The sequence below is a fragment of the Zonotrichia leucophrys genome, chromosome 18, assembly GCF_028769735.1.
Source record: "Zonotrichia leucophrys gambelii isolate GWCS_2022_RI chromosome 18, RI_Zleu_2.0, whole genome shotgun sequence".
In the NCBI taxonomy this organism is placed as follows: Eukaryota; Metazoa; Chordata; class Aves; order Passeriformes; family Passerellidae; genus Zonotrichia; species Zonotrichia leucophrys.
This window is the reverse complement of record NC_088187.1, coordinates 2331591-2353958: the sequence shown is the minus strand read 5'-3', so window position 1 is coordinate 2353958 and position 22368 is coordinate 2331591. Positions and strand designations below refer to the sequence as shown.

General features: G+C 47.1%; 3 protein-coding genes and 1 long non-coding RNA gene across 5 annotated transcripts; 2 read left to right on the top strand and 2 right to left on the bottom strand.

Annotated features, from left to right (window-relative positions):
• The first annotated feature begins 56 nt into the window (after positions 1-56).
• Positions 57-7297, top strand: NT5C (5', 3'-nucleotidase, cytosolic). 2 transcript variants are annotated; one of them, XM_064728527.1, is made up of 6 exons: positions 57-430; positions 5519-5542; positions 5649-5749; positions 5834-5894; positions 6663-6777; positions 6857-7297. In XM_064728527.1, exons 1-6 carry the CDS (start codon positions 173-175, stop codon positions 6997-6999), a joined length of 702 nt encoding a protein of 233 aa, XP_064584597.1. In that variant the 5' UTR covers positions 57-172; the 3' UTR covers positions 7000-7297. The 2 variants fall into 2 exon arrangements, with proteins under 2 accessions (XP_064584597.1, XP_064584599.1); XM_064728529.1 differs by lacking the exon at positions 5519-5542 and having other exon boundaries at positions 62-430.
• A 211-nt stretch (positions 7298-7508) lies between these two features.
• On the bottom strand, positions 7509-9829 carry ARMC7 (armadillo repeat containing 7). Its single transcript, XM_064728530.1, has 3 exons — positions 9612-9829; positions 9387-9530; positions 7509-8542 (listed from the first exon to the last, which is right to left on the bottom strand). The coding sequence occupies exons 1-3, from the start codon at positions 9676-9678 to the stop codon at positions 8205-8207; spliced, it is 549 nt and encodes a 182-aa protein (XP_064584600.1). The 5' UTR covers positions 9679-9829; the 3' UTR covers positions 7509-8204.
• A 25-nt stretch (positions 9830-9854) lies between these two features.
• Positions 9855-16086, top strand: LOC135455378 (uncharacterized). The gene is made up of 5 exons (XR_010442314.1): positions 9855-10201; positions 11903-11946; positions 12061-12160; positions 12659-12829; positions 14393-16086. It is a non-coding gene; the product is annotated as an uncharacterized LOC135455378 (long non-coding RNA).
• SLC16A5 (solute carrier family 16 member 5) lies at positions 13878-21515 on the bottom strand. The gene is made up of 4 exons (XM_064728531.1): positions 21177-21515; positions 17900-18043; positions 16073-16939; positions 13878-14493 (listed from the first exon to the last, which is right to left on the bottom strand). Exons 1-4 carry the CDS (start codon positions 21394-21396, stop codon positions 14252-14254), a joined length of 1473 nt encoding a protein of 490 aa, XP_064584601.1. The 5' UTR covers positions 21397-21515; the 3' UTR covers positions 13878-14251.
• Between the last annotated feature and the right edge of the window lie 853 nt (positions 21516-22368).

Below are 22368 nucleotides of genomic sequence, written 5' to 3'. Positions count from 1 at the left end.
CGTGCTGCTGAGGCGGCTCTGTGCTCCTTTCTCCTGGGGCCGGGACCTGGCGGGGTCCCGAGGGGTGGCGGGGTGGCTTTTGTGGCTTTTGCTCCGTTCCCGCTGCAGCCCGGCCCTGTTCCCACGCGGGGCTGCCCTCGAGGCGTTCCGCCCCGCCCCTTCATGCATATTCATGTGGCTAATATGCATATGCATGCGCGCTCTCGCCGTGCCGGAGCGGGAGCGGCGGGCGCGCTCCGGGCTCGCCATGGGCAGCGCGGCCGCGCCGCTGCGGGTGCTGCTGGACATGGACGGGGTCCTGGCCGACTTCGAGGGCGCCGTGCTGCGGGAATTCCGCGCCCGCTTCCCGGCGGAGCCGCGCGTGGAGCTGGAGCAGCGCCGCGGCTTCTCGGTGCGGGAGCAGTACCGCAGCCTGCGGGAGGACCTGGCGGTGAGTGCGGGCCAGCGCAGCCTCCCTGCCCGCCGGGCTCTGCAAGGCTCAGCCCGGGACCAGAGCTTTTTATTAAAACCTTAAATTACCTGCAGGTTTTTTTGTCTAGATGGGATTCGTTTAAGGAATATTCAAACAATAAGTCGTGTTTGTTAATGTAATTAATAACCGAATTCTTGCCTACTCACTGTATTTACAGGTTCCTAGTTCCAGGAACTTTTGACCATCAATAGTCATTGATCTGAACTCCAGCAGTTTGGAGCTTGTGGAAATGCTGACTGGATTCATATTCCTGTCTATCAGCCAGTGGCAGGAGCCTGCACTTTTCTGTAGGACAGGAGGGAAATGAAATTGTCATTTCTTAGCAGTAAAAAACCATCGGGCTCAGTACATGATCTTAAAATGATCAATAAACTTCTAGGGAAAGTGTCCAGCACAGTCTGGATCAGCATCTGTTCCATTTCCTTACAGAGTCCTCGACTGTCCTGTGGTGACCAGAAGAAAGGGTGAAGTCTGGATTTACAGTATTTGTAATTTTGTCTTGCAGATCTCTCTGTTACTCATTCAGTCATTAGCAAGCATTAAAAATAGCAGTGGTTTGCATGGATGGAAGGTGTTCCACCAGCTTTCTCCTGCTGTTCCTGATCCCTTACCTGCTGTGCACTCAGCTTGTCAGGGCATGCAGAGGGAATATGGCTACAGGATTTCATTCTGTACAAACTCAGATAGAACAGACATAGTTCTTGTCCTGCTGTGGAGCAGTGTGAGGATGTGCAGAGCGCTCAGGGAGCTTTAAGTTATTGTTCTGCTGCAAAGCAAGAGCAAGAACATGAGTAGGTAAAGATGCTTCAGTGAATGGTTTGATGGCAGAATTCCCACACACACATCCCTCTGTAAAGGGCTGGCTGTCCTGGAAGAAGTCACTGATTATCAGTGCACAAATTAAGGCTGCATGAAACACAAAATTAGAAATATTGTAAATCCAGACTTCACCCTTCCTTCTGGTCACCACAGGCCAGACGAGTTCCTTACAGGACTCTAAGGAAACTGCTGATCCAGGCTGTGCTGAACACTTTCCCGGAGAAGTTCATTGCTCATTTTAAGATCCTCTCCTGGTCCTGGGAGTTTTTTACTGCTAAGAAATGACAATTCACATTCATTTCACTCCTGTTCCATAGTGAGGTAAAGGCTCCTGCATCAGAGTAAGGGGCAGGAGTGCTGGATCCAGTCAGCATTTCCACAGGCTCCAAACTGCCGGAGTTCAGATCAGTGACTATTGATGGTCAAAAGCTCCTGGAAGCAGAAACCTGTAAATATAGTCAGTAGAAATAAATTTGGCTATTACATAGCATAAACAAACATGATTTTTTGTTTAAATGAGTATTACTTAAATGAATCCTGTGAACAAAAAAAAAAAAAAAAAAAAAAAAAAAAAAGAAAAGGTGCAGGTAATTCAAGGGGTCATGACTTTTTATTTTTTTCTTTTTTGGAAGGACTACAATCTGATCTATGAGAAAATTGCCCTTTGTTCTATTTCTGGAATCCCCATTCCCTAATTTGGTTCATGCTCATCCTGTTCCTCCCCAGACCTTAGGTGTGGCAATGAAATAACCAGATAACTGGTTTGGATCCCAGCACACCAGCAGTGGCAGAAAGCGCTTATCTTGCTGTTCTAGCCTGACTTCCTAAGGAAATAAGTTTTATGAAGCTGTGCTGTGTGTCTGTCTCCTTCAGTAATCTCCGGGGGCTTTGGACTGGTTCAGGTATCTTTGGCAGAACAGTAAATGTATAGTTTTAAAGATGTGAGGCTCCTTTGGGTTTTATGCAAATTTCATCCATTAGTTTAAAAACAGAGTCCTTGTTTGTTCTGCTGTGGCTCTACAGAGTGTCTGTGGGACAGGAGAATCCCTGTGGAAAGTCTCTCCTTGGCTCCAGCTGCAGGGAAAGCTTTGGCAGGAGCCAGCAGCCCACACAGGGCAGTTTGTGGGGCCATGCAGGGAAATGGAGCCTGCAGTTTGTCAGTGCTGAAAGGAGGGGGGCAGCTGGACACCAGGGGATCAGCTGGACACCAGGGGGGCAGCTGGACACCAGGGGATCAGCTGGACACCAGGGGATCAGCTGGACATGAGGGGATCAGCTGGACACCAGGGAGGCAGCTGGACATGAGGGGATCAGCTGGACATGAGGGGGTCAGCTGGACACCAGGGGATCAGATGGACACCAGGGGGGCAGCTGGACATGAGGGGATCAGCTGGACACCAGGGGATCAGCTGGACACCAGGAGGGCAGCTGGACGTGAGGGGGTCAGTTGGACACCAGGGGATCAGCTGGACACAGGGAGTCAGCTGGACACCAGGGGATCAGCTGGACACCAGGGGGGCAGCTGGACATGAGGGGGGCAGCTGGACACCAGGGGATCAGCTGGACACCAGGGGTCAGCTGGACATGAGGGGATCAGCTGGACACCAGGGGGGCAGCTGGACATGAGGGGGTCAGCTGGACACCAGGGCTCTCTTTGTGGCAGGTGTCAGCTGTGTCTGTCCATGAACTTCCAAGGTGTGGGATATTCTCCTGGCAGGGCCTGGAAGTGCTGGGATGATGATTTATGCATCACCTCTTCCTGAGTGGTGTTCATGCTTGGCTGGTGCTGAGCAGCTGCCCCTTGAAACTTGAGCCATTACTTTGTTTTTGTTTCTGTTTTGATTGCAAGTTGATCATTAATTCCACACTGTAAATCCATTTTATTTAGAAGGACTTCTGATCCATTTTATTTAGTTGAAGATTTTTTCACTGCACTTGCCTACCTCCCCTCCTGTGTGTGTGGCCATTTTGATTTATCCCCATGTTTCCTGGCCCCAGGCAGTTTCAAGAAAAATATTCAACATCCCCACCAGTGGGGAATCTAAAAGGATTCAACATCCCCACCAGTGGAAATCTAAAAATTTCTAGAATGATTTTGAAGTCCTGCAAATGGGAAAGCATAGGGACAGATGTAGTCCCACCAGTTTTGTATCCAAATTGTTATCTTACTAATGGAAGGAAAGCATTGGTGGCGTGAACATGAGGAAAGAAAATGGTTTTACTTTCTTTTTCTAGTCACTTTTTAATGAGAGGAAATGGCTTCTGGTTCCAAGAGTCATCAAATCAAATTTCTTTCTCCGACAAAGCCAGACTTTTTTGTGATGTGGTGGAAACTTGCCAGTTTCTGGTGTCTTGCTGAAGGATAAAAGAGCTTTCAGACATGAGCCCCAAGTCTGTAATTCAATCTCCTTGGAAGAGCTCCAGGCAATTGTTGCTGGGATCAGGGAGGCTTTGCATGGAAACAGAGATCCGGGCAGATCTGATTGCCATGTCTGAACCTGGACAGGCTGCTTAAACTCTTCTGATCTGCGTGTGAAATCAGGCAGTGCTCCCAACTTCCTGGCTGTTGATTTATGAGTATTTGTAGGTGATGATAACAGAGTGAGCTTCAGGATCCGGGAGTCTGGCTTAATGCTCACTCTTCCTCACTGCTGCTTAATTGAAATGGGTTTTTGTTGATGTTCCACTGGTGGTGTAGAGCAAGGAGACCTTCAGCTGGAGTCTAAAGAGCTGGATACTTCCAAGCAAATGCTGCAGCCTGCCTTTGAAGAGTACTAAACATGAATTAAGTTTTCCAAACTGTTCAGTGGCCTGGGAATATATGACTTTGATGCTTGTGGAATAATGCTGCTTTGCCACCTCTGAAGTTCACTATGTGACCCCAAGGAAGTTAAGATTTGTGTGTCTCAGGGTGAAGAGATATTGGAAGCTTAACCTCTCTGTCTGAAGGTGAAACTTAGGCCTGGAAGGGGCCTCAGCCCTGGTGCTGCTGTGGGTCCTTTGCCATGATGGGTGTGGGATAAGCAATGGGAAAACCCCTCAGCTGTGACCTGCTGTGAAATGCTCGTTTAACACAGGCCACTGCATAGTCACCAGGGAGCAATTCTTAGAATTAACTAACCAGAGCTGGATTCAAACCAGTAAATTTTCTAATAATAAAAGGTGTGAAAATGTCTTACCAGTAAATTAAGAAGAAAAGGGACTGGAAGGACAGTCTTACCTGGAAATTGCCCTGGAAATACTGCTCTTCCTTTCAGAGATTAAAGATACCACTGTACTGTATCATATTAAATACCTTTTTGGCCCATTTTTGGCTATATTAGCCTGGGATAACATTACTCCTCCAGAAATCTTGTTTCTTTTCTATTTACACTTCCTTTAAAATGATTCTACCTTTCAAGCTAACCTCCTTCACCACTTGTTTATCATTGATTTCCTCTCTGGTTGGTGTGGCATCCCACCTGCCTGTGTGGAAGGCAGGTTTACACCGAGAGCAAGTGCAGACACAAAAGGGATAAATCCCTTTTAATCCCAGAGCTCAGCCCAGTGCTGGGCCTGGGAGGGGAGCAGGGTCCCACAGCACCCTCACACCCAGCCAGATGGGGCTCATGGGGTGCACAGATCACCTCTCACAGAGCCAAAAGTTCTTGGGGAAGCACAGGGATCACCTGTGAACTTCCTGCTGCAGTCTCAGACTCTTTGGAGCAGATTTTCACCAGCCCATGACCTCAGGGGAGCAGCTCCATGCAGGCTAGAGCCAAGGCCGCCTTCTCCTTCAACCATATTTGAAGTGGGTGGTTGAAAATCAAAAAGCAACAGACATGGAGCTTTCCCAGCACTCTCATCCTCATCCCTCCCTCTTGCTGAAGGGATTCCCCCAGGTGTGGCAGTGCTGGCCATTGGCACGGTCACCTCTGTACCCTGTTTGCTCTGAAGGAGAAGGAGGCTGATGGGCAGTGCCTGTGTGCCCTCCCCAGTGAATTCCTGAGCCCTCAGGTAATCTCAGCCAAATGTGGCAGAGGAGGAGAAGCCTCCACTTTGTTCCTTTGGTTTTCATCAGAGTCAGATGAAAGATACCTGCTGGGAAGGGGTGGGAGCTCTGCCTCCCTCAGCCCCCCCAGAAACTCCAGTGGGTTGGGGCTGGTTGTGGGAGCAAAGCCAGGCCAGGGGCAGCTCTGCCTCCTCATGAGCCACCAGAAAGTGACTTCTCCTTCTTGTGTGCCCAAGCTGGACCTCTCCCAGAACCCAAAGGTGAGAGATTTTATAATTCAGTGCTGGGGGGAAGCACCGGGGTGGGGTGACTGGAGGGTGCTGTGACAGGGCACAGCCACTGCTCATGGTCCTCTGTCTCCTGCAGGACAAGGTAGCCAGTGTCTATGAGTCGCCTGGCTTCTTCCTAAGCTTGGATCCAATTCCAGGAGCCCTGGAAGCTGTGCAGGAGATGTTCCACATGCAGGAGTAAGGACACTTTGCACCCTGCAGCCCTTTTCCAGGATCTAACACACTTTCACCTGACTGTTAACAAAAGCTGTTTCTTTTCAGTACTGAGGTCTTCATTTGCACGAGCCCTCTCCGGAATTACGAGCACTGCGTCGTGGAAAAGGTGGGAGAGAATTGTTTTTATTGAGTTTAATGCTGCTTTTGCAAGGCTTTGCTGTTTCATACTACCCAAGTTGGAGCTACTCCTTTCTGGAGACAGTAGCTGCTCCAGCTGCCAGGCTTCCCTCAGTCCCTGTGTGAGGGATAGGTTCTCACACACACAGAGCAGTAACTCAGGACAGGGAGTCTCCAAGTGCCACATGGTGCCAGAATTGCTGTGGAGCACGTGAGCCCTGCGCTCTTGGAGCTGGCCTGGGACCAGCTGTGCCAGCAGGTGACAACAAAGGAACTGTTGTAGTGTGACCCACAGGGATGGGGTATTCCCAGGGGATTCTACTCTGGAGAACCACCAGCCAACAAAACCTACTTCAGTCTAAGTCTGGAGCCTGAGATGTCCCAGAAGAGGTCAGTGCTGTGTGGAGGAGGAGGCTGTAGTGTTGGAATAAATCCTTTTTCTCTGTGGTACGAGAATGGAAGGGGGGACTTTGATCACTGGAATGACTTAGATGGGTACAACCCATGTGCTCTGGGCAAGCAGCCAGTGCTTCTCACAAACTCCCCAGCTGGGCACAGCCAGGGCAGTGCTGAGCGAAGGCTGTCACACCAACAGGTTTAATCAGCACCCTGGGCCGCAGCCAGTCTCCATGTGAGGATTCCTAGACACAGATAAGGTTTACAGGGGGAAGAAATTGCTCTATTAGGGCTGGTCTGACAGGAGTGATGTGCAAACTGAGAGCACAGCAGGATTTTCTCCTGTTCCTTGTCTCTGCAGTATAAGTGGGTAGAGAAACACTTGGGACCCGAGTTTGTGGAGCGGATTATTCTGACCCGAGACAAGACCGTGGTGGCTGCTGACCTGCTGTTTGACGACAAGGACACCATCCAAGGTTTGAACAGCATTTCCATGGCTGGCTGCTGGCTGGGGAGCTGATTCCAGCTGATTCCAGCTTTGCCCCCTTCCCACAGGCGCGGAGCCGAGGCCGAGCTGGGAGCACATCCTGTTCACCTGCTGCCACAACCGGCACCTCCAGCTGCCGGCCCCGCGCCGGCGCCTGCGCTCCTGGGCCGACGACTGGAAGGGCATCCTGGAAAGCAAGCGCAGGCAGTAGTCCAGGGAGGGGATGCTGTGCTCTTCCCACTGCCAGGAAACAACTGGCCCATCCCCTGCCATGCCCAGGAGGCACTGTCACCGCAGGGATCAGCCAGAGAAGAAATGAGCTGCTCCTGTCAGACACAGTGCTCTGGGTTTCTGGAAGACTGCTCTGCACTTTTAATCTCTGTAGTGTTTTGGATGTTTGCTGTTGGAGAAGAGAAACTATAAACTACAAGCAGCTGTGGTTGGATTTTTGTGTGTGCTTAACCTCACTCCTGTTTGGTTTGTGCTGTCTGGGGGCAGAGGGGAGAGAAAAAGAGGAAGAAGGCTCTGACACGTGAGCAGACCCAGTGTGGGTGTCTGACAGGAAGCACTGGGCTCAACAGTCAAACCTTTTAAATGTTATCTATTTAGCCACCCTGGTTATTGGATTTTCTCTCGCCTCATGGCTGATAATGAAAAGAGACAAGGCTGGCTTCGATTTCTTGGCCTGTGTGCTTCTCACACAGAAATGATTACACAGCATTTAAGTTAAGTTAATGTTTTATTAACAGAAGCTTTTACAAGACAGCTGTTCTCAGGAGCTGGACTGCCATGATCCCCCTTCCTTTTTTTTTTTAATTACTTCACCTTTCTCACCAGTGGTAATAAAAGACAAACTTTCCACTTCTTCATTTATAGAGTAGCTGCAGCCTGCCCTATGTAGTGATTCTGTAGCTGGCTACCTGTGCCATGATTAGAGGATGGCACAACTAGTGCCACAGGGATGGAGAGATTGTGAATTGCCAGGGCAGGGAAACTCCTTTCTCTGCAGGAGGAATGCATTTCTGTGACATTTCAGTGACTTGAATTGACAGTGTCACTTGTCAGGGGCACTGAAGGGGAGAGGTGTAGCACAACTAGCCAGGAACTGGAGTGGATATAATTCTGCCCAATAACCCGAGCAGAACACTCCTCATTGCTGGGAAGGGTTGTTTGTGCAAGCTGGGTGCTGAGCTGCACTTGGCAAAGTACTTTCCAATGTGCAGCCATGACCTGATTTATTTTAAATATTTGCAGGCTTAGCTATGTGCTTGGCCCAGCAGCCGTGTTAGTGCTGTTCCTTCCTGTTTGTTAACCAAACCCCAGCACTGGTGGGACCAACTCCCCTCTTTAATGCTGCTCTTGACCTGCTGAGCAGAAAGTGAGAACAGCAGGAGGCTCCCCTCTCCACAGCCCTGCTCAGTCCTTGGGCATTGGAATGCCCACTGCCGTGTGCCTGCTGAGGCTCCTGGCCTCCTCCACCTGCGCAGGGCTGCAGTAGTCCTGCAGGAAGATGGAGGCCAGGTTGCTGAGGCGCGTGTTGGCCGAGAGCGAGAAGCGCAGCATGCACTCCACCACGGGCAGCGCCGTGGTCTGCGCGCGCGACCGCGGCGTCGTCAGGAACATCAGCGTGGTCACGGCCGACACCACGGTCTCCTCGTTGGAGCTGGACAGGCAGCTGATGATGGGCTCCACCCCGCTGGCCTCCAGGATGTACTCTTTGTTCGTTTTATCCAAGCACAGGTTGCAAAGACCACCTGGAACGGCAAGAGGAAAGTGTCTGAGGTGATGCAAATTCACCGCTCATCCTGTTTCTAACATCCAGATCTTCTGTATGGATGGAAAATTCTTAACGATTCCCTAGGCCATGTGTTTTTGATTGTTTCCAACGATTTTCCACCAGCACACTCCTCCTGTGTGTCATTAGAGGGCACTGTTACTGCTGCACATAACTGCTTCCACAGAATGATTCCAGGAATGCCCACTCATCCCTACTGGAAGACACAAGCCAGCAGTTTATTGCAGGTGCTACAGAAAGCCAGAGAATGCAGGTAACAGAGTTAGTGGCCAAGAAGCACAGAATGTTTGAAGCTTGAAACTTCGAGATGCAGCCACACACCTTAAAAATCAAATCAATTTAGTATCATCTCACAGAACCACTCACAGCATCTGGCCCTTTAGCTTATGTTCAGACCATGAAAAATCGTGGTAAGGCAGTTCCTCAAAAGATTTATTACAATTGTCAAGTAAGCATTCTAGAAGACCAGCTGCCAATAGCAGAATGGACCTGTACAATGTACTTGGCAAAATCTATGTATTAATGACTGCTTCTCTACAGGAGAGATTTCAGTAAAAAGTTAATCAGGTAGTGTTTAGGATAAAAAACTAAAATCCTTTGCAGCTAGTGTCTTCATTAAGCTCTGTAAGGACATGGAAGACATGCCTGCCTCTGACTTCCCTCCCATTCTGCACTAAACGAGGCTTTATCAGCACAGTGTGAGTTTGTTTTTGGAGCATTTGGGGCGGGTTAGGGACCAAACGGAGCGCGGGGCCGGTGTCCCTGCCCCGGTGACAGCGGAGGGTGCTCGGGGCAGCCCTTACCCATGGCAAACTCCACCAGGGTCTCGTTGTCCTCGGTCAGCATATCCAGGAACAGGTCCAGCACCTGGAGCTGCCGCAGATACTCGTAGTTGCTGGGATCGTAGGCGAAGTTGGCCAGGTTCGCCAGTACCTGCTCCTTGGCCTCTGCAAGGGAAAAGGAAAAGGGTCGGGGTGTGAGGAAATGCTCGACACGGAGAGGGCCAGCGGAGCAGCGGCGTTTGTTACCTGTGCTGTCCGTCACCTGGAACTCGGTGACGAGCGCCTGCAGATACTCCAGCCGACCCAGTTCCATCAGGGAACACCGTACCGGGCTGCCTATTCCCCCGGGCAGTGTCGGCTCAGGGACCGGGTGTAGCGAGGAACGGAGACGAAGCGGCCGCCGCTGCGCGGCCGGAACTGCCCGCCCGCCGCCATTTTGTGGGCGGGACAGGGCGGCGCCATCTCCCCTCAGGAGGCGCGGGAGCGGCCGCCATTTTGTGGGCGGGGGGCAACTGTAGTCTCAGGCGGTGAGGTGGTGCCTGCTCCGCGTCTCTGTCTTTTTCTAAATACATGATATATAAGTATATACTTTATATAAAAATAAATGAGCCTGTGTTGAGATATTTGACTGTCTCATTATATGGCAGAGCTTTGCTGTTAAAACGCTTGGTTTTGCAGAGCAGCTAACCTTTCCCCCGTGATTACTTAAATAATTTTCACCTCTGTGTTTGTTTTGCTGTTCCATCCCAATGGTGTTGTCCTTGCGGCAGTGCTGCTCCTGGATCAGTTCCAGTTTAAATAACGGGATTGCAATACATGAAGCTGAGGGAGAAAAGGTAAAAACAGGACGCAATACTTGCGCAGTGAGGGAAATTATCTGGAGGGGAAAAATGAAACAAAGCCAAGGAGTGAATTAAAAGAGCAGCAGGTGATTCCATCTTGGTTGTACAATGGTTTGGGTACAGAGCAGAGCAATTCCCTTGTCTTGAAGTAAGAGTTCAGTGAAACCACCACAGTTTTACGTGCTGCAAGAGGGTTCAATTATGGTGCATGTTGTGCAAATATCCAAGGTAAAGGTTAATAAAGATCATAAACTGTGGGAGTAGACTCTGCAGAAATTTGTACTGCTTTTATTGAAGTAATTACGTGCATGGCTGTTCTTCTGTGGATAAGGCAAGGAACAGGCTGTGAGAATATCTTGTGTTTTGTGTTATCTCAAATACAATTGACTTTCCTATCAAGCAAATTAGTCATGGACTGGTCCAAATGGCACCAGTGACAAGAGTTGGTGGGCTGATAACCCCCACAGCTGAGGGCACTGAAATATCTGCCCATGCCTACATTAAATAGAAGGATGAGCAAAGAAGCTTCACTGAATGCAGTAATGCTGAATTTTTTAACATTGTAATGGTGTGGGAAGACACAGAACATGAAAGGGAAGATATTTATTTCTACCTGGTATAAAAGTTTAAGTCTGGCTAAGTAGTAATAACTTCAGCTCTTAGCATGATTATCAACTGAAGTCGTTATGTATTTATGTGTATGTCTAAATATATACATGTATTTTTATCTGCATATTTGAGTATATCTATCTGAAAATGATCAGCAAAGGTACTACAAAATGTTTTGCTACTGTAGTAAGAAATCTCTTCTAATGTGTGCCTTTGTAAGTGGTAAGTGTTGCTATAGTTTAAAGCCTCATCTGTCATTAAATAGAAGGCGAATGAGTAATGTGGGAAAGCAGGGCAGAGAAAGCAAACACAGGCAGCTAGTCCATACAAACAGAGCACTGCTGGGATTGACTAATAAGGGGGGAGAACTGTGTTTAAAAAGGAAAAATGCGATTACTTCTGTTTGTAAGAACTGCATTTACCCACCCAATATTGGCTGTATAGTTTAATGGTCTGAGTGCTCCAAGCACTGGCTGTTTGCCAGAGCAGTTCCCAGAGCAGGGGCTGGTCTAGCCAGGGTAGTCACAGCTCCAGGGGCTATTCTGGTGACTTCCATAGCACACCAAAGCCAGAATTCAGGAAATTTTAATTTCTAGTAGTTGTTTCTTTTCTTATAGCTACTAGCTGTGTCTGCAAACAGCAAGCCAAGCTCTTAAATTAAGTGATTTTGCACTTCAGAGGTGTCTTAGTGTGTGTAAGATTGCTGTAACCTTAATTTGGGGTTTATTGCTATTAAATATAAATCATTAATATTGAACTTTCCCTCCTTTGAGCTCCTGCTCAAGGCAGCTTGGAGACACACATGGGAGAGGAGATCCATGGAAAGGAGAGGAGGGGGTGTTTTCTCTGTTATGGGAACTAAGACATCCTATTCACCTGTGGAAACACAGCATAAAATGTTACTTCTGGTCTGCTGAGGATTTGCTTCAAACCTGTGGGTTGTGGATTACTTTTAAAGGGTCTGTGGAAAGTAACCAAGGGGGGACAACCCTGTTTTCAGGCTTGAGTTCTGTTAGAAAGGTTTCAGTCAGCAACTTGAGAAATGTTAAAATAACAGGTTTGTGAATTGGTTGTTTTTCTTCCCAGAAACCTCCCTCTGCACCTGTGAATAAGTCCCAGTGACCCCAGTGGTAAGTCTGGGAGTATCAAAAAGCCCTTCTGAAAAGCACTCTTCTTCCCTTCCATCCTAAATTATCTTGCACAATCAAGAAATGATCAAAACAGGCTTCTTTGCCTTGGTGTAGGAGGAGCTCATCTCTGTGTCAGCTTCAGTTGGTGAAGATTTTTTGGTTTTGCCCTGTACATTTCCTTTTTTATGAAGCAACCAAGGCAAAAACATTACAGGTAGGTCAACTGGCTCCATGCAGGAGGTGCCTTCCATTGCTCCTTCACCTAACCTTTGTTTCTTGTGAGAAATTTTGGTGGATTCTAGTTTACACCATATCTTGCCTGTTTTGCCCAGGACATTTGTAGCAGTGGTAGGATCTGGGGCTACATAACCTCATATTTCTGTAAGAAAACAGAAAGGGAATATAGAAAGGTGAAAAGAATTTAAAATTTAGGAATTACACACAGAGAAAATGACAGCCTGTTCAGCTGCTTAGCTGTTTATTTGCAATAGCTAGAAGAAATTTGGGACTTAATCCCTTTTTATTGCTTTTTTGTGAGAAAGCCCCCTCATTTTCCTAGGAATGTACAGCAGTCTCTTTTGGTAAACTGAGAAGCACCAGTCTCTGTTTACTTCATAGTTATGAACCATGTAAGCATTACATAAGTTAATAAACACATGTGATGAGAGATTAGATATGTATATCTCCCCCTAACCATCTTATTTAATTATAGGTTTGATCAGGAAATGCAAATCCTCCTGGGTCTGTGATACCAGGGCAGTAGTGGAGAAGATCCTGAGCTGTGGGAGCAGGAGCCCTTCTGAAGGGCTGATGCCCTTTCTGTGTAAAAGCCACCTGTGAAGCCATCACAGTCTCTGAAGACCTTGGAGTCAGTTCATGCAGAGTGGGTTTTTAAAATTGGTTTGTTTTGTCTGGGGAGCTCTAATGAAAGCTGTGGGTTTGTCACTGGGAATGGGATAGGTCAGTTCTCCACAGAAGCATTGCAGCTGCACTGCATTATTGAAAGCTGTTACTTCTTCTGTTTCATTCCCATTTTGTGCTTCCATCTTTTTGATTGTTCTGATGTGTTGGGTTGTCCTTATCCACGTGCTTCAGGAGCTGTTACCCACATCTGTTGGATCAGGGATGACACAGAATATGAACAGATTGAGCTCCTGCTGCAGCCATTGACAGGGACAAGCCCAAATCCTGGGGATGTGGCAGAGAATGCCACTTACAGTCAAGGCTGTATGGATAGAAAGTCAGCAACACTGGCTTTTCTCAGTATGCTTTCCCCATGGATTTCTTTTTAAGTTCTGCTTGTGCTTATAAGAAATATAAGTTATGTTTGTACAAAGTTCTCCATAATGAGAATGCTGGTGTAATTGGGCTCAAAAGTCTAAGACAAAAGAGCTGAACTGATCTCCACAAAGAGGAACTACAGTTGCTTTGTATTTTGCCCTATGAAAGGATGCATATCCTTTTTCTTAGGTCTAATATCACCCTCCCTGCCCCAAATGGGTTCCAGTTAATGCTGAAGTGTGTTTACATGAGCCATGAATTCTCTTTTATGATATATTAAACTGCACTTGAGATATCAGTAGTTATACAACGTAGGCACTCCAAGGCATGGTGGGTTGTTTTTTGGGGGTTTTTTTTGAGGCTCTGGAGTTAAATTTTGAGGCTTTGAAACTGTCCTTGGCATGAAGAACTCCTGTGTATGCTTCATAGGAGAAAACAGTTGATCTTACTGAGATTTGTCTGAGTTCTACAACCCATCCAGCTGCTTTTGTATAATATTTAGAGATGTGGAAAAGAATAACACGCTTCCTGTGGAAATGTTTGACTTGCCACCCCCAACATGGGAAGCAAACAGGAAGCCTGTGCACCAAAATTGCATATTCAGAAGAGGCAACAATATTTCTTTGGGAAGAACTACCCATTAATATGTGTTATCCAGCACTTCCAACTGGAATGTGCTTGTGAAATTCCAGTGACTTCTTAAAGGTGGTGACTTAACCCAATTGAACTATCCCAGCTTTTGTGTCCTGGTGCTGGGTCCCATGGCTGTTATCCTATGGTTTGCTTTAGGAGAGCTCAGATCTCTTTGTGCTTCATTCCTTGGCTGGTGCTGGGTTCTGTGCTGGGCCCGTGGTCTGGATCTCTGTCTTGGAGTCTGACAAGGCCCTGTGGAGTGCAAGTGCAGAAGGAGGATGACAGTAGTGGAAAGCAGACTGTTTTTTTCTGATCTGCCATCAGTGTTGGGCCATGTGTTGGTTTGTACAGACCACTTCATGGTGTTGCACTTTTCCCCCCGTCTTTATTTTCATATGCTCGTGATGTACTCAACTGCTGGAGGGGATTGACTTACAGCCTTTGGTTCTGTCGACATTTCACTGTATTGATATCTGGAGGGATTGTCCAAATGTGCTTTGGAAGCCTCTCTCAATTTGTTTTTTTTTTCCAGAGCACAGAAGCTGAGCCCCATAAATAATGCAGCTGATATCAGGAAGAAGCTGGAGGTGTAGAAGACGTAGTGGAAATCACTGGTTATGTCTACCAGGAAACCTGGAATAGAAATCAAAGCTTAGCCAAAGAGAAGAGGCACTAAAGGCATTCAGTTACATCAACGTTAAACCTGAATCATTCAGCAAACTGCCATATACAAAAGACAAGAATTCTCTCATGAGTTAAGTTCTATTCTCTGGATTCTAGTGGTTGTTTAGTTTTTATTTGTAGTCACAAGTCAGGTGATACTTCTGTAGAAAGTATTTCTCAATACACACAGAAATCAGGAAAGAAAGGAAATTGTAATTTTTCCCCAACCTGCTGCTTCATTTCATTTGCTCAGCAGAGAACCCTTGTGCCACTGAATGAGTGACCCTATTACATCCTGGGGCAGAAAATAGAACAACTAGATAAAGGACTAGCTCAGAAACTTACATAGTAAGGTCTCCAAACTGAACATTTGTCTCTAATGCTGTTTAATGAAGGATAAGGAAATTCACAGCACAGCAAGATTATGACTAACATAAAGTGACCTCAATATAAACCATTTAGAAACATGAGATATAGAGAGAGTCATTTAACACTAATATTAGAGATGGAAAAGTGATACTTAGGCCAAATACACGATGCCTTCCATCATCATAAGGCTGCTTATCAATGTGGAAATACTGGAATAATGTTTATTTGCTTGTATTTTTCAGTCAAGATTGGTGATGTTTCTTTCCATGGTGTACTTTCCTATAGCAGATTTTAGGACTGTGAACAGAAATGGAGCTGCTTTTACTGTGCTTTTTTTTGCCCATCTGCTGCTCCTGTCAGAGATGACCAAGAAGGGACCTTTTTGGCTCTTTGAGAAAAGAGACTGACACGCTAATGGCAGGGAGCACCATGAAATACACTGCATGTTGCCACCACATTATTGAACCAGACACAATTTTCCTGCTGAGTAGCCACAATTCATTGTCTGGAGAAGAGAACTAAAGCATGAACTGAGGCTGACATGCTCAGGTTGACATTTGTTATTTGTTGGTCTTTTGAATTGATTGCAGGAGCAGGTGTGTCCTGGACAGGTCACTTAGTGCCATTTGGAGTGAACTGTGAATAATTTATTAGACTGAGAGTCTTAACTAGCTCCTTTCTTGTCTCCAGAGAAAAATTAATATGCTCCAGAACTTGGAAAGAAGACTGAACAGAAGCTTTTACTGTGGGGCTTTTGAATAATGTAGGACTGGTAATAATTGTGAACACAAATAATTCATTTAATGGGATGTTCACAATTTCTTGAGACTTCATGGATAAAGCAATGCAAACTGGTAAAAAGGTGAAAAAGTTCATAGCTATTCCTGCTGGCTTCTTGCCACTGGAAAAAAGCTGTCATTGCTCCCATATGTATCAGATCACATACCAAGTAATTTTTTCAGTGTGATCTCGATGCAGCTGTAGAAATTACTTTCCAGCTGTCAAAAGAGGCTGATGATTCTTTTCCAACCGTACCTTTTATACTGCTCCCTTTGCATAACTCACCTACACCAAGGGTTTGGAAACTGGTGACAAGTGCTTGGGAGCATCAAGAAGAGGAATTAGGGAATTTCCAGTTTCCACCACCTTTCCCCCAGCCAGGCTTCATAGCCTCTCTCACCTGTGAGCGGGGCCCCGATGAGGAGGGTGGTGCTCTCTAGGATGGTGAAGAGCCCTAGAGCACTGGAGAACCTGTCCATCTCCACCACATCCATCAGCACCTGGAAGGTGAGCGCCCCGACGCCGCTCATGGCTATGCTGAGGATGACGCAGTAGAGGATGAGCACACTGAACTCGGCTGAGATGACACAGATGAAGTTGCTGAGGCCGCAGAGGAGCACGGCCAGGCTGAACAGGTAGATGCGTCTCCCCGTGAAGACTCTGTGTCCTGAGAGCAGCCCTGTGAAAGGGCGGATGAAGATGTTGATGAGCCCGATGACGGAGATGAGGAGGGCTGCCTTGCGCTCCTCCACCCCGTTGTGGATGGCGTAAGGCACAAGGTAGACATGGGGTAAGGCAAACCCCATCATCATCCAGGTGACTCCAATAGTGTAAATCTGGTAACCTTTGTTTTGACAGAAGATGTCAAAAGCCAGGTACTTCTGCAGCATCTGGAAGCATTTTGTCCTTTTGGTGTGCTGCTGGAGTGTGGGGTGGTGAGGAGATGCTCCGTTGGACAGCTGTGCCTCTTCTGCTCTGCTCCCTGGCTCCTCTTCGGGCTTGGCAGACTGTGGAAGTGACCCTGATGCCAGCTGAATGGGTCTCATGATGGCTCCACAAACACAGCCGTTCAGCAGAATTCCTCCAAAGATGAGGAAGGTGTTTCTCCAGCCCATCTCATCCAGCAAGTATTGAGACAGCAGCGGCCACAGCGTGAAGCCCAGGGAGACCCCGGTGGAGGCCACGGCATTGGCCAGCGTTCGCCACCGTACAAAGTAATAGCCCAGCACAGTCACTCCTGCCTGGAAGCTGAAACATGATCCCAGACCTAAAGATGAGAATAAATGATCTTTATTTGTTGTCTTAAATGGTGAAAAGAGCCCAAATTCAGGGTGTACCCACAGATGATTTCATCTGCCATTGAAGCATTTTCTGACCTGCCAGGCCACATAGCCCCCAGGGATTGATTAATACTCAGAAACCCCACACCAGGATGAAGAATGTTGTTATGTGTAAATTAAACTATTTGTGTTCTTGGGTATAGTAAATATACTGATCTAAACTGACGTTTTTCTGGGACACTGTGCAATTCTTAAGTTGCTATGGAATTGTTCATTAAAAGCTTGGATTTTATTCCACATGCAATGAGCAGTGCTGCTTTCCTGATGCTTTCATCAGGGCTCAGGGATTTGCTTGTTTTTTTCTCAAAGCAGTGGCCACTGCTTAACTTGCAAGATCCAGCAGGAATGGTTACAGAGTAAGGAATTAATTTCTCTGTGTTATTAAAAACCAAGAGTTGAACGTCAGTTACATAGGAGAAATATTTGGAAAGGAAGAGTTCCCATCTGTTACTTCTGTTCAAAACCAACAGGGCCTTTTGTTAGAAAAAAGATGTCTCCATTCTCCCCCAGTTTGGGAGTGGTGAAATACAAGCTCAGGGAACCTGAGAAGGACATTATCGCAACACATTATGTTCCAAGATTGGAAAAACAACAAAACCCCTCCCTTCTTGAAAGACAAAAGGCTGAGAAGCTACTAAAAAGAACAGACATCCTTTTTCTCCATTTTACCCTCTGGAGACCTGTAGCTTTTTCCAGAGAGAAGCACTTCCCAGTGAGCTTGAGTGGGTGAGTTGTGTGCTAAAGGGGTGTGAAGGCCAAGTCTAGTGGCTGTAGGATTTCTGCTGTGCTGGGAGGCTGTTGAGTTCTCCTGTTTCACAGATGAGTGGGAAAATGTGACCACTTAGCTGGGGCTCTCCCACTTCCCATCCCTGCTCTCTGGTACGTACCGGTGATGAGGCCAGCTGTGAGGTACAGCTGGCTGATGGACTTGCAGAAGGAGCTGGACACCATTCCCAGCCCGCTGAGCAGCCCTCCCAGCATCACCACGAACCTGCAGCCAAACCGCTTCACCAGGATGCTGCACAGGGGCCCTGGAAGTAGAGAAGGAAAAGAGAAGCAGTTAGGGATGAAGGAAGTATTTTGTACCTGCTGGATTGCTGCAATTATCAAATGATGTAGTCTAGAGACCCTGAAGGTTTTCCCAGCAGCTTAATGTAGTGGGGGAGACAGGAAGAGAAAATATTTTCTGTGATCCTCCCAAGTGCTTGGCCAACTTGTTGGCTGAGGTGATGACTGTCATCTGCTGGGATTTTGACCATCAAGTAGGATGTGATGGATTTTCATTAAAACCCTTGGAACGGGACTTCTGGTGAATTCCACGAGATTATGAGAAATTACTTGTTTGTTAATGACATTAACATCCTTCATTTTGGGGCAGGGAAAGATTAGATCACATCTGCAGCCTGCCAGTGGGGAAGGTGCTTCTCTCTGCATTCTCTGGGAGAAGAAGATCTGAAGGTAGTTTCTTTTCCTGTTCCCTCAAGAATCCTCAAGGTTTTCCAGGTTTTATTAACATTTTTCCCAATTCTGAACACTTAAGGTTATGGAAGCAAATGCAAAATGTCTGTAAGCTGCAGAATTAGGAGTCAGTCAGTGTAGGGAATATAACCTGTGGCATATTTGTGACCTAAATCAACATCTGGTTTGAAATAAAATCCACACAGTCAAGTGAACAGTGGAACATTATTAAAATTAGGAGTGCAGCTGTCTGTATTTTGATCTGCTTGGGAGATTTTCGCCTTAGACTTCACTGGCCTTTGAAAAAGTGTCCAGCAAATGTGACTGGATTCTTTTTCCTCCTGCTGAAGACATTAAGGATGGCACTGCTGTTTAACTAGCCCAAGAAGGCATAAATTGAACACTATAAAATAATGAGGTTGACTCTAAAAACCATAAGGGTTTGTCGTGATTAGTTCCTGGTTACTTGTTGTCTGGGTTTCAAATGTTATTTCTCACTTGCCTGGGGCTTTTGTGCTTTCTTTTGCGACAATATCAACAAAAGTGCTGCATTTATATGAGTTAGTGCAGAGTGTTCCGTGTGCATGGATATCTAGGAGCAGGAACCTGTAATGGCCTGAAATTCCCTTTTGGACACAGATGTAGCACCCTAGGTCTCTCAAATTATCTTATAACAAAATAATCACTAATGGCTTTTACCTAGGAACGTAGCACCGATAATGGAATATGTTTGGCTGAGTTATGAGCTATTGTTTGCCCTATGCCCTTCCCCATTTCCTTCCATAGCTCTCCTGCATGGAACCTTCTCCCAGTACTGACTGCTCTGCCCATTTCCCTTTCTCTTCCAATTTTTGCAACAAATAATTTTTTTTCCCCCTTCAATTCCTCTGAATTAAAAGGAATAAATGTGAAGAGAGTGGCACCTTTAAGAGATACTAGTGACAAGAGCATGCAATTTTGGGAAAGATTTAAGTGCTGAAACATAACTGGAGAACTTGAATCAAGTAAAGCCTGGCCCTCTCCAAAGGAGGTCAGAAGTTGCAGCAAAAGCCATATGTGCTTGGCCTGAGAGGGAAGCTTTGATCTCTGTTTATTTTGGGGTTTTTTTGTCTTCTGGTTTATGTTACTGCTGCCTCCTGCTCCTGGGGGAAAGCATAAATCCTCCTGTGCTCTAACACCCTGCAATAGGAGACATAACTGGCAAGCAAAGTACAACTTTCTGGCTGTGGCCTGACAAATTCTATTGTGAATATCAACACAAAGCTATTCTTTCCTTATCTAATTTATAACTTTTGGATCTATGTATTGTTGGGCTGTTGTTGTATTACCTTTTATAGTGGTTCTAGCTTTCTACACAACAATTACTTCATTAAAAATGACAGGATAATTGACATTCTTGTGGATACTGCCAGAGTTGTCCTTCCTGGACATGCTGGGACCAAGCTGCTTCTGAGACCGTTTCCCAGAGCCAGCAGGTCCCAGTTGGATCCTCCCCACTAATGACAGAAGGATCACAGGGGCTGGAAAGCAGGATGGGGAATGCCCAACAGCTTCCAAATTCCAAGCCCCGAGGATAGTGCTTTATTTCTGCTGACTCTCAGTGGTGATTCCTCCCCTTGTCGCTTCCCTCGACATCTCTTTCCATCTGCATCTTGATATTCTGGACCCAGCTGTTTCTGCTAAGGTGCAAACTCTCAGTTCCATGCAGGTGGCTGCTGGCCATATCTTGCATGGTACAGACTGAACCTGCCATAGCCTTCACATCAGTGTGACTCAGGGCTCTGGGGTTGTTTTTTTGCTTTATAATGTAGTATCAACTTTCACCAGCATTGGAAGGGAGCAGGAATGAACTCAAGGAGAAGCTTGGATACATGGGCAACACTGGGAACTTTCCTTCTGTTGCCTGGTAGGGTTTGGGTTGTCTGTTTATCAAATAAGCACAGAATTTGCATGGGTCATGAAGCACAGACCACTCATTGGGAAGTCCTTGAGCTGCTGGAGATTTGGTTTTCTCTCTGCAGAAAAAGAATCCCCACATCTCTGTGTGGAATCTGGGACCACTGCCCTGCGCTGCTCCCATGTTTTTTTTGAGGGGAAAACCAGTGATTCACTCCAGTATCCAGAGAGCACAATGCTCCTTCCAGCCCTGCAGCCGTAGGTGCTGCCTGACCCACATTCTGCACTGCTCCAGCCCTGCTCACATCCACCCCAATGCCTGCGTAGGTGTGTGCTCCGTGCCACCGCCCAAGGAGCTGCTTTTAGGGCTTTGCCTCAGCTGGCAGCACCGAGGAGCTCAGCTTTTGGCATCTCTTCAGCCACAAAGAACAGAGCTGTCATGTGGCATTTGGAAGGAGATGTGCTCTCGTGGACAAGATGAACCAAGAAAGCACCGCAGCTTCAACACTATGTGCTGGCTTATTCAAAGAGCTTCTGTGAGAAATAACTGTGTTTTTGCTGATGTGGAAAAACTGGGCTGAGAAAGGGATTTGCCTTCTTTGATCAAGGGTCTTGGCTGACTCTGAGAGTGACAAAAGGGAGCGTGGAATCTGTGGGCATTTAGCTTTGGACTGTGGGATCCAAGTGTCTTGGAAGTGCTGTGTACTGCCCAACAGCCAGTCCCTTCCATTAATGAAATGCTGAATTACATCCCCCCACCAACAGCACAAGGGCAGGAGGTGGAAGAGGCCATTCCCTGCCATCACTCACCCCCTCCGTGCAGCACGGCCACCATGATGGACGGGAACCACGATGTCTCGCTGTTGCTGGCCTGGAACTCGTGCTGGAGGTCCGTGAAGAAGATGCCGATGCAGGGGGGGAAGCCCAGCGTCAGCCCCTGCAGCACCACTGCAGCCAGCAGGACCATCCACGCCCATCCCTGGTCCTGGGGCTTGGCAGTGCCGCGTCCTGCTGCTTCTCCTTGGGGCATGATAGCTCCGTTCTCCTCTCAGCCAGTCTGCTGGGGAAGGGAGTGCAGCTACCACGCAACCCTCAGCCCAGTGAACAGGCCTTCAGGGAAGAGCTGATGGTGTTCCTGAGGCTCAGAGCACCGGTGAGTCCCACACCTTTCCCAGCTGACACTCTTGACTTCTTGCTCTGCATTTCTTCCAGCACCTCCCTTCCTTCTCACTACAGGATCCTGGCACCAGATTGTTTAAGAAACCGCTGCCTTCTCCTTTTATATTTCACAAGACTGTGACCACAGCCAGGTAGAGGACAGGACCACACCTCCTCTGAGGTATGAATTGGCTTTACCTAGTTCCGCCCTTATTTTCCCTTTCACCTGCTTTCATCATATGGAGTCCCCTTGCTGGCAATTGCTAAGGTCACTCAGTCCCCGTGCCGAGGAGGAAAAACTGCAAATGCCAAGCAAAATAGAAACCTATAAAGGTTCTGTGTCACAGCAGAGCTCAGTGTGAACCTTTCAGGAAAACTACACCTACGTACAAAGTGCTGGTGGTGAAAAAAACATTTTAAAGGCCATTAATTAATTAGAATCCAGTGATGGCAGATAGGCTTTTGCTTTACCTCTCTAGAACTAGAGCTGCTTCTGAGAGATCCCAGTTTGGATTTCTCTGAGACTGACAAAAACATATAGCAATAGCATTCTGCATCCTCTCCACATGAATAAACATGCATAAAATAATAATCTCTGGCAGCTGGATGAGCTCAGAAAAAATGCCCATAAGGTCAGTGCACAGCGCAATATTTTCTTAGCACTCAAACAGTGTTTTTTCCCTAAAACAACAGCTGCATTGAGGTTTTGTGTGCAGCTTTAGAGATGAAGAATACTTTGATTTTGCTCGTTATTTCAAATATGCCATGGTGGCAGAAGGTTAGTTTCATACCTCAGGCTGAGAGCCGAATTTGTCAAACGGAGGGCGGTGCCGCGTGGCTGCGG

What these genes read in the sequence shown, in the direction of transcription:
- NT5C (XM_064728527.1), top strand. Translation starts at nt 173, where the DNA reads ATGTGGCTAATATGCATATGCATGCGCGCTCTCGCCGTGCCGGAGCGG. An exon ending in GAGATGTTCCACATGCAGGA is followed by an intron (nt 5,750 to 5,833) that starts GTAAGGACACTT and finishes GTTTCTTTTCAG; the next exon opens with TACTGAGGTCTTCATTTGCA. An exon ending in CGACAAGGACACCATCCAAG is followed by an intron (nt 6,778 to 6,856) that starts GTTTGAACAGCA and finishes CCCTTCCCACAG; the next exon opens with GCGCGGAGCCGAGGCCGAGC.
- SLC16A5 (XM_064728531.1), bottom strand. Translation starts at nt 21,396, where the DNA reads ATGCCCCAAGGAGAAGCAGCAGGACGCGGCACTGCCAAGCCCCAGGAC. An exon ending in GGCCGTGCTGCACGGAGGGG is followed by an intron (nt 18,044 to 21,176) that starts GTGAGTGATGGC and finishes CTCTACTTCCAG; the next exon opens with GGCCCCTGTGCAGCATCCTG. An exon ending in CATCGGGGCCCCGCTCACAG is followed by an intron (nt 14,494 to 16,072) that starts GTGAGAGAGGCT and finishes TTTCTATTCCAG; the next exon opens with GTTTCCTGGTAGACATAACC.
- ARMC7 (XM_064728530.1), bottom strand. Translation starts at nt 9,678, where the DNA reads ATGGAACTGGGTCGGCTGGAGTATCTGCAGGCGCTCGTCACCGAGTTC. An exon ending in CCAGGTGACGGACAGCACAG is followed by an intron (nt 9,531 to 9,611) that starts GTAACAAACGCC and finishes TTTCCCTTGCAG; the next exon opens with AGGCCAAGGAGCAGGTACTG. An exon ending in CCTGGTGGAGTTTGCCATGG is followed by an intron (nt 8,543 to 9,386) that starts GTAAGGGCTGCC and finishes TTGCCGTTCCAG; the next exon opens with GTGGTCTTTGCAACCTGTGC.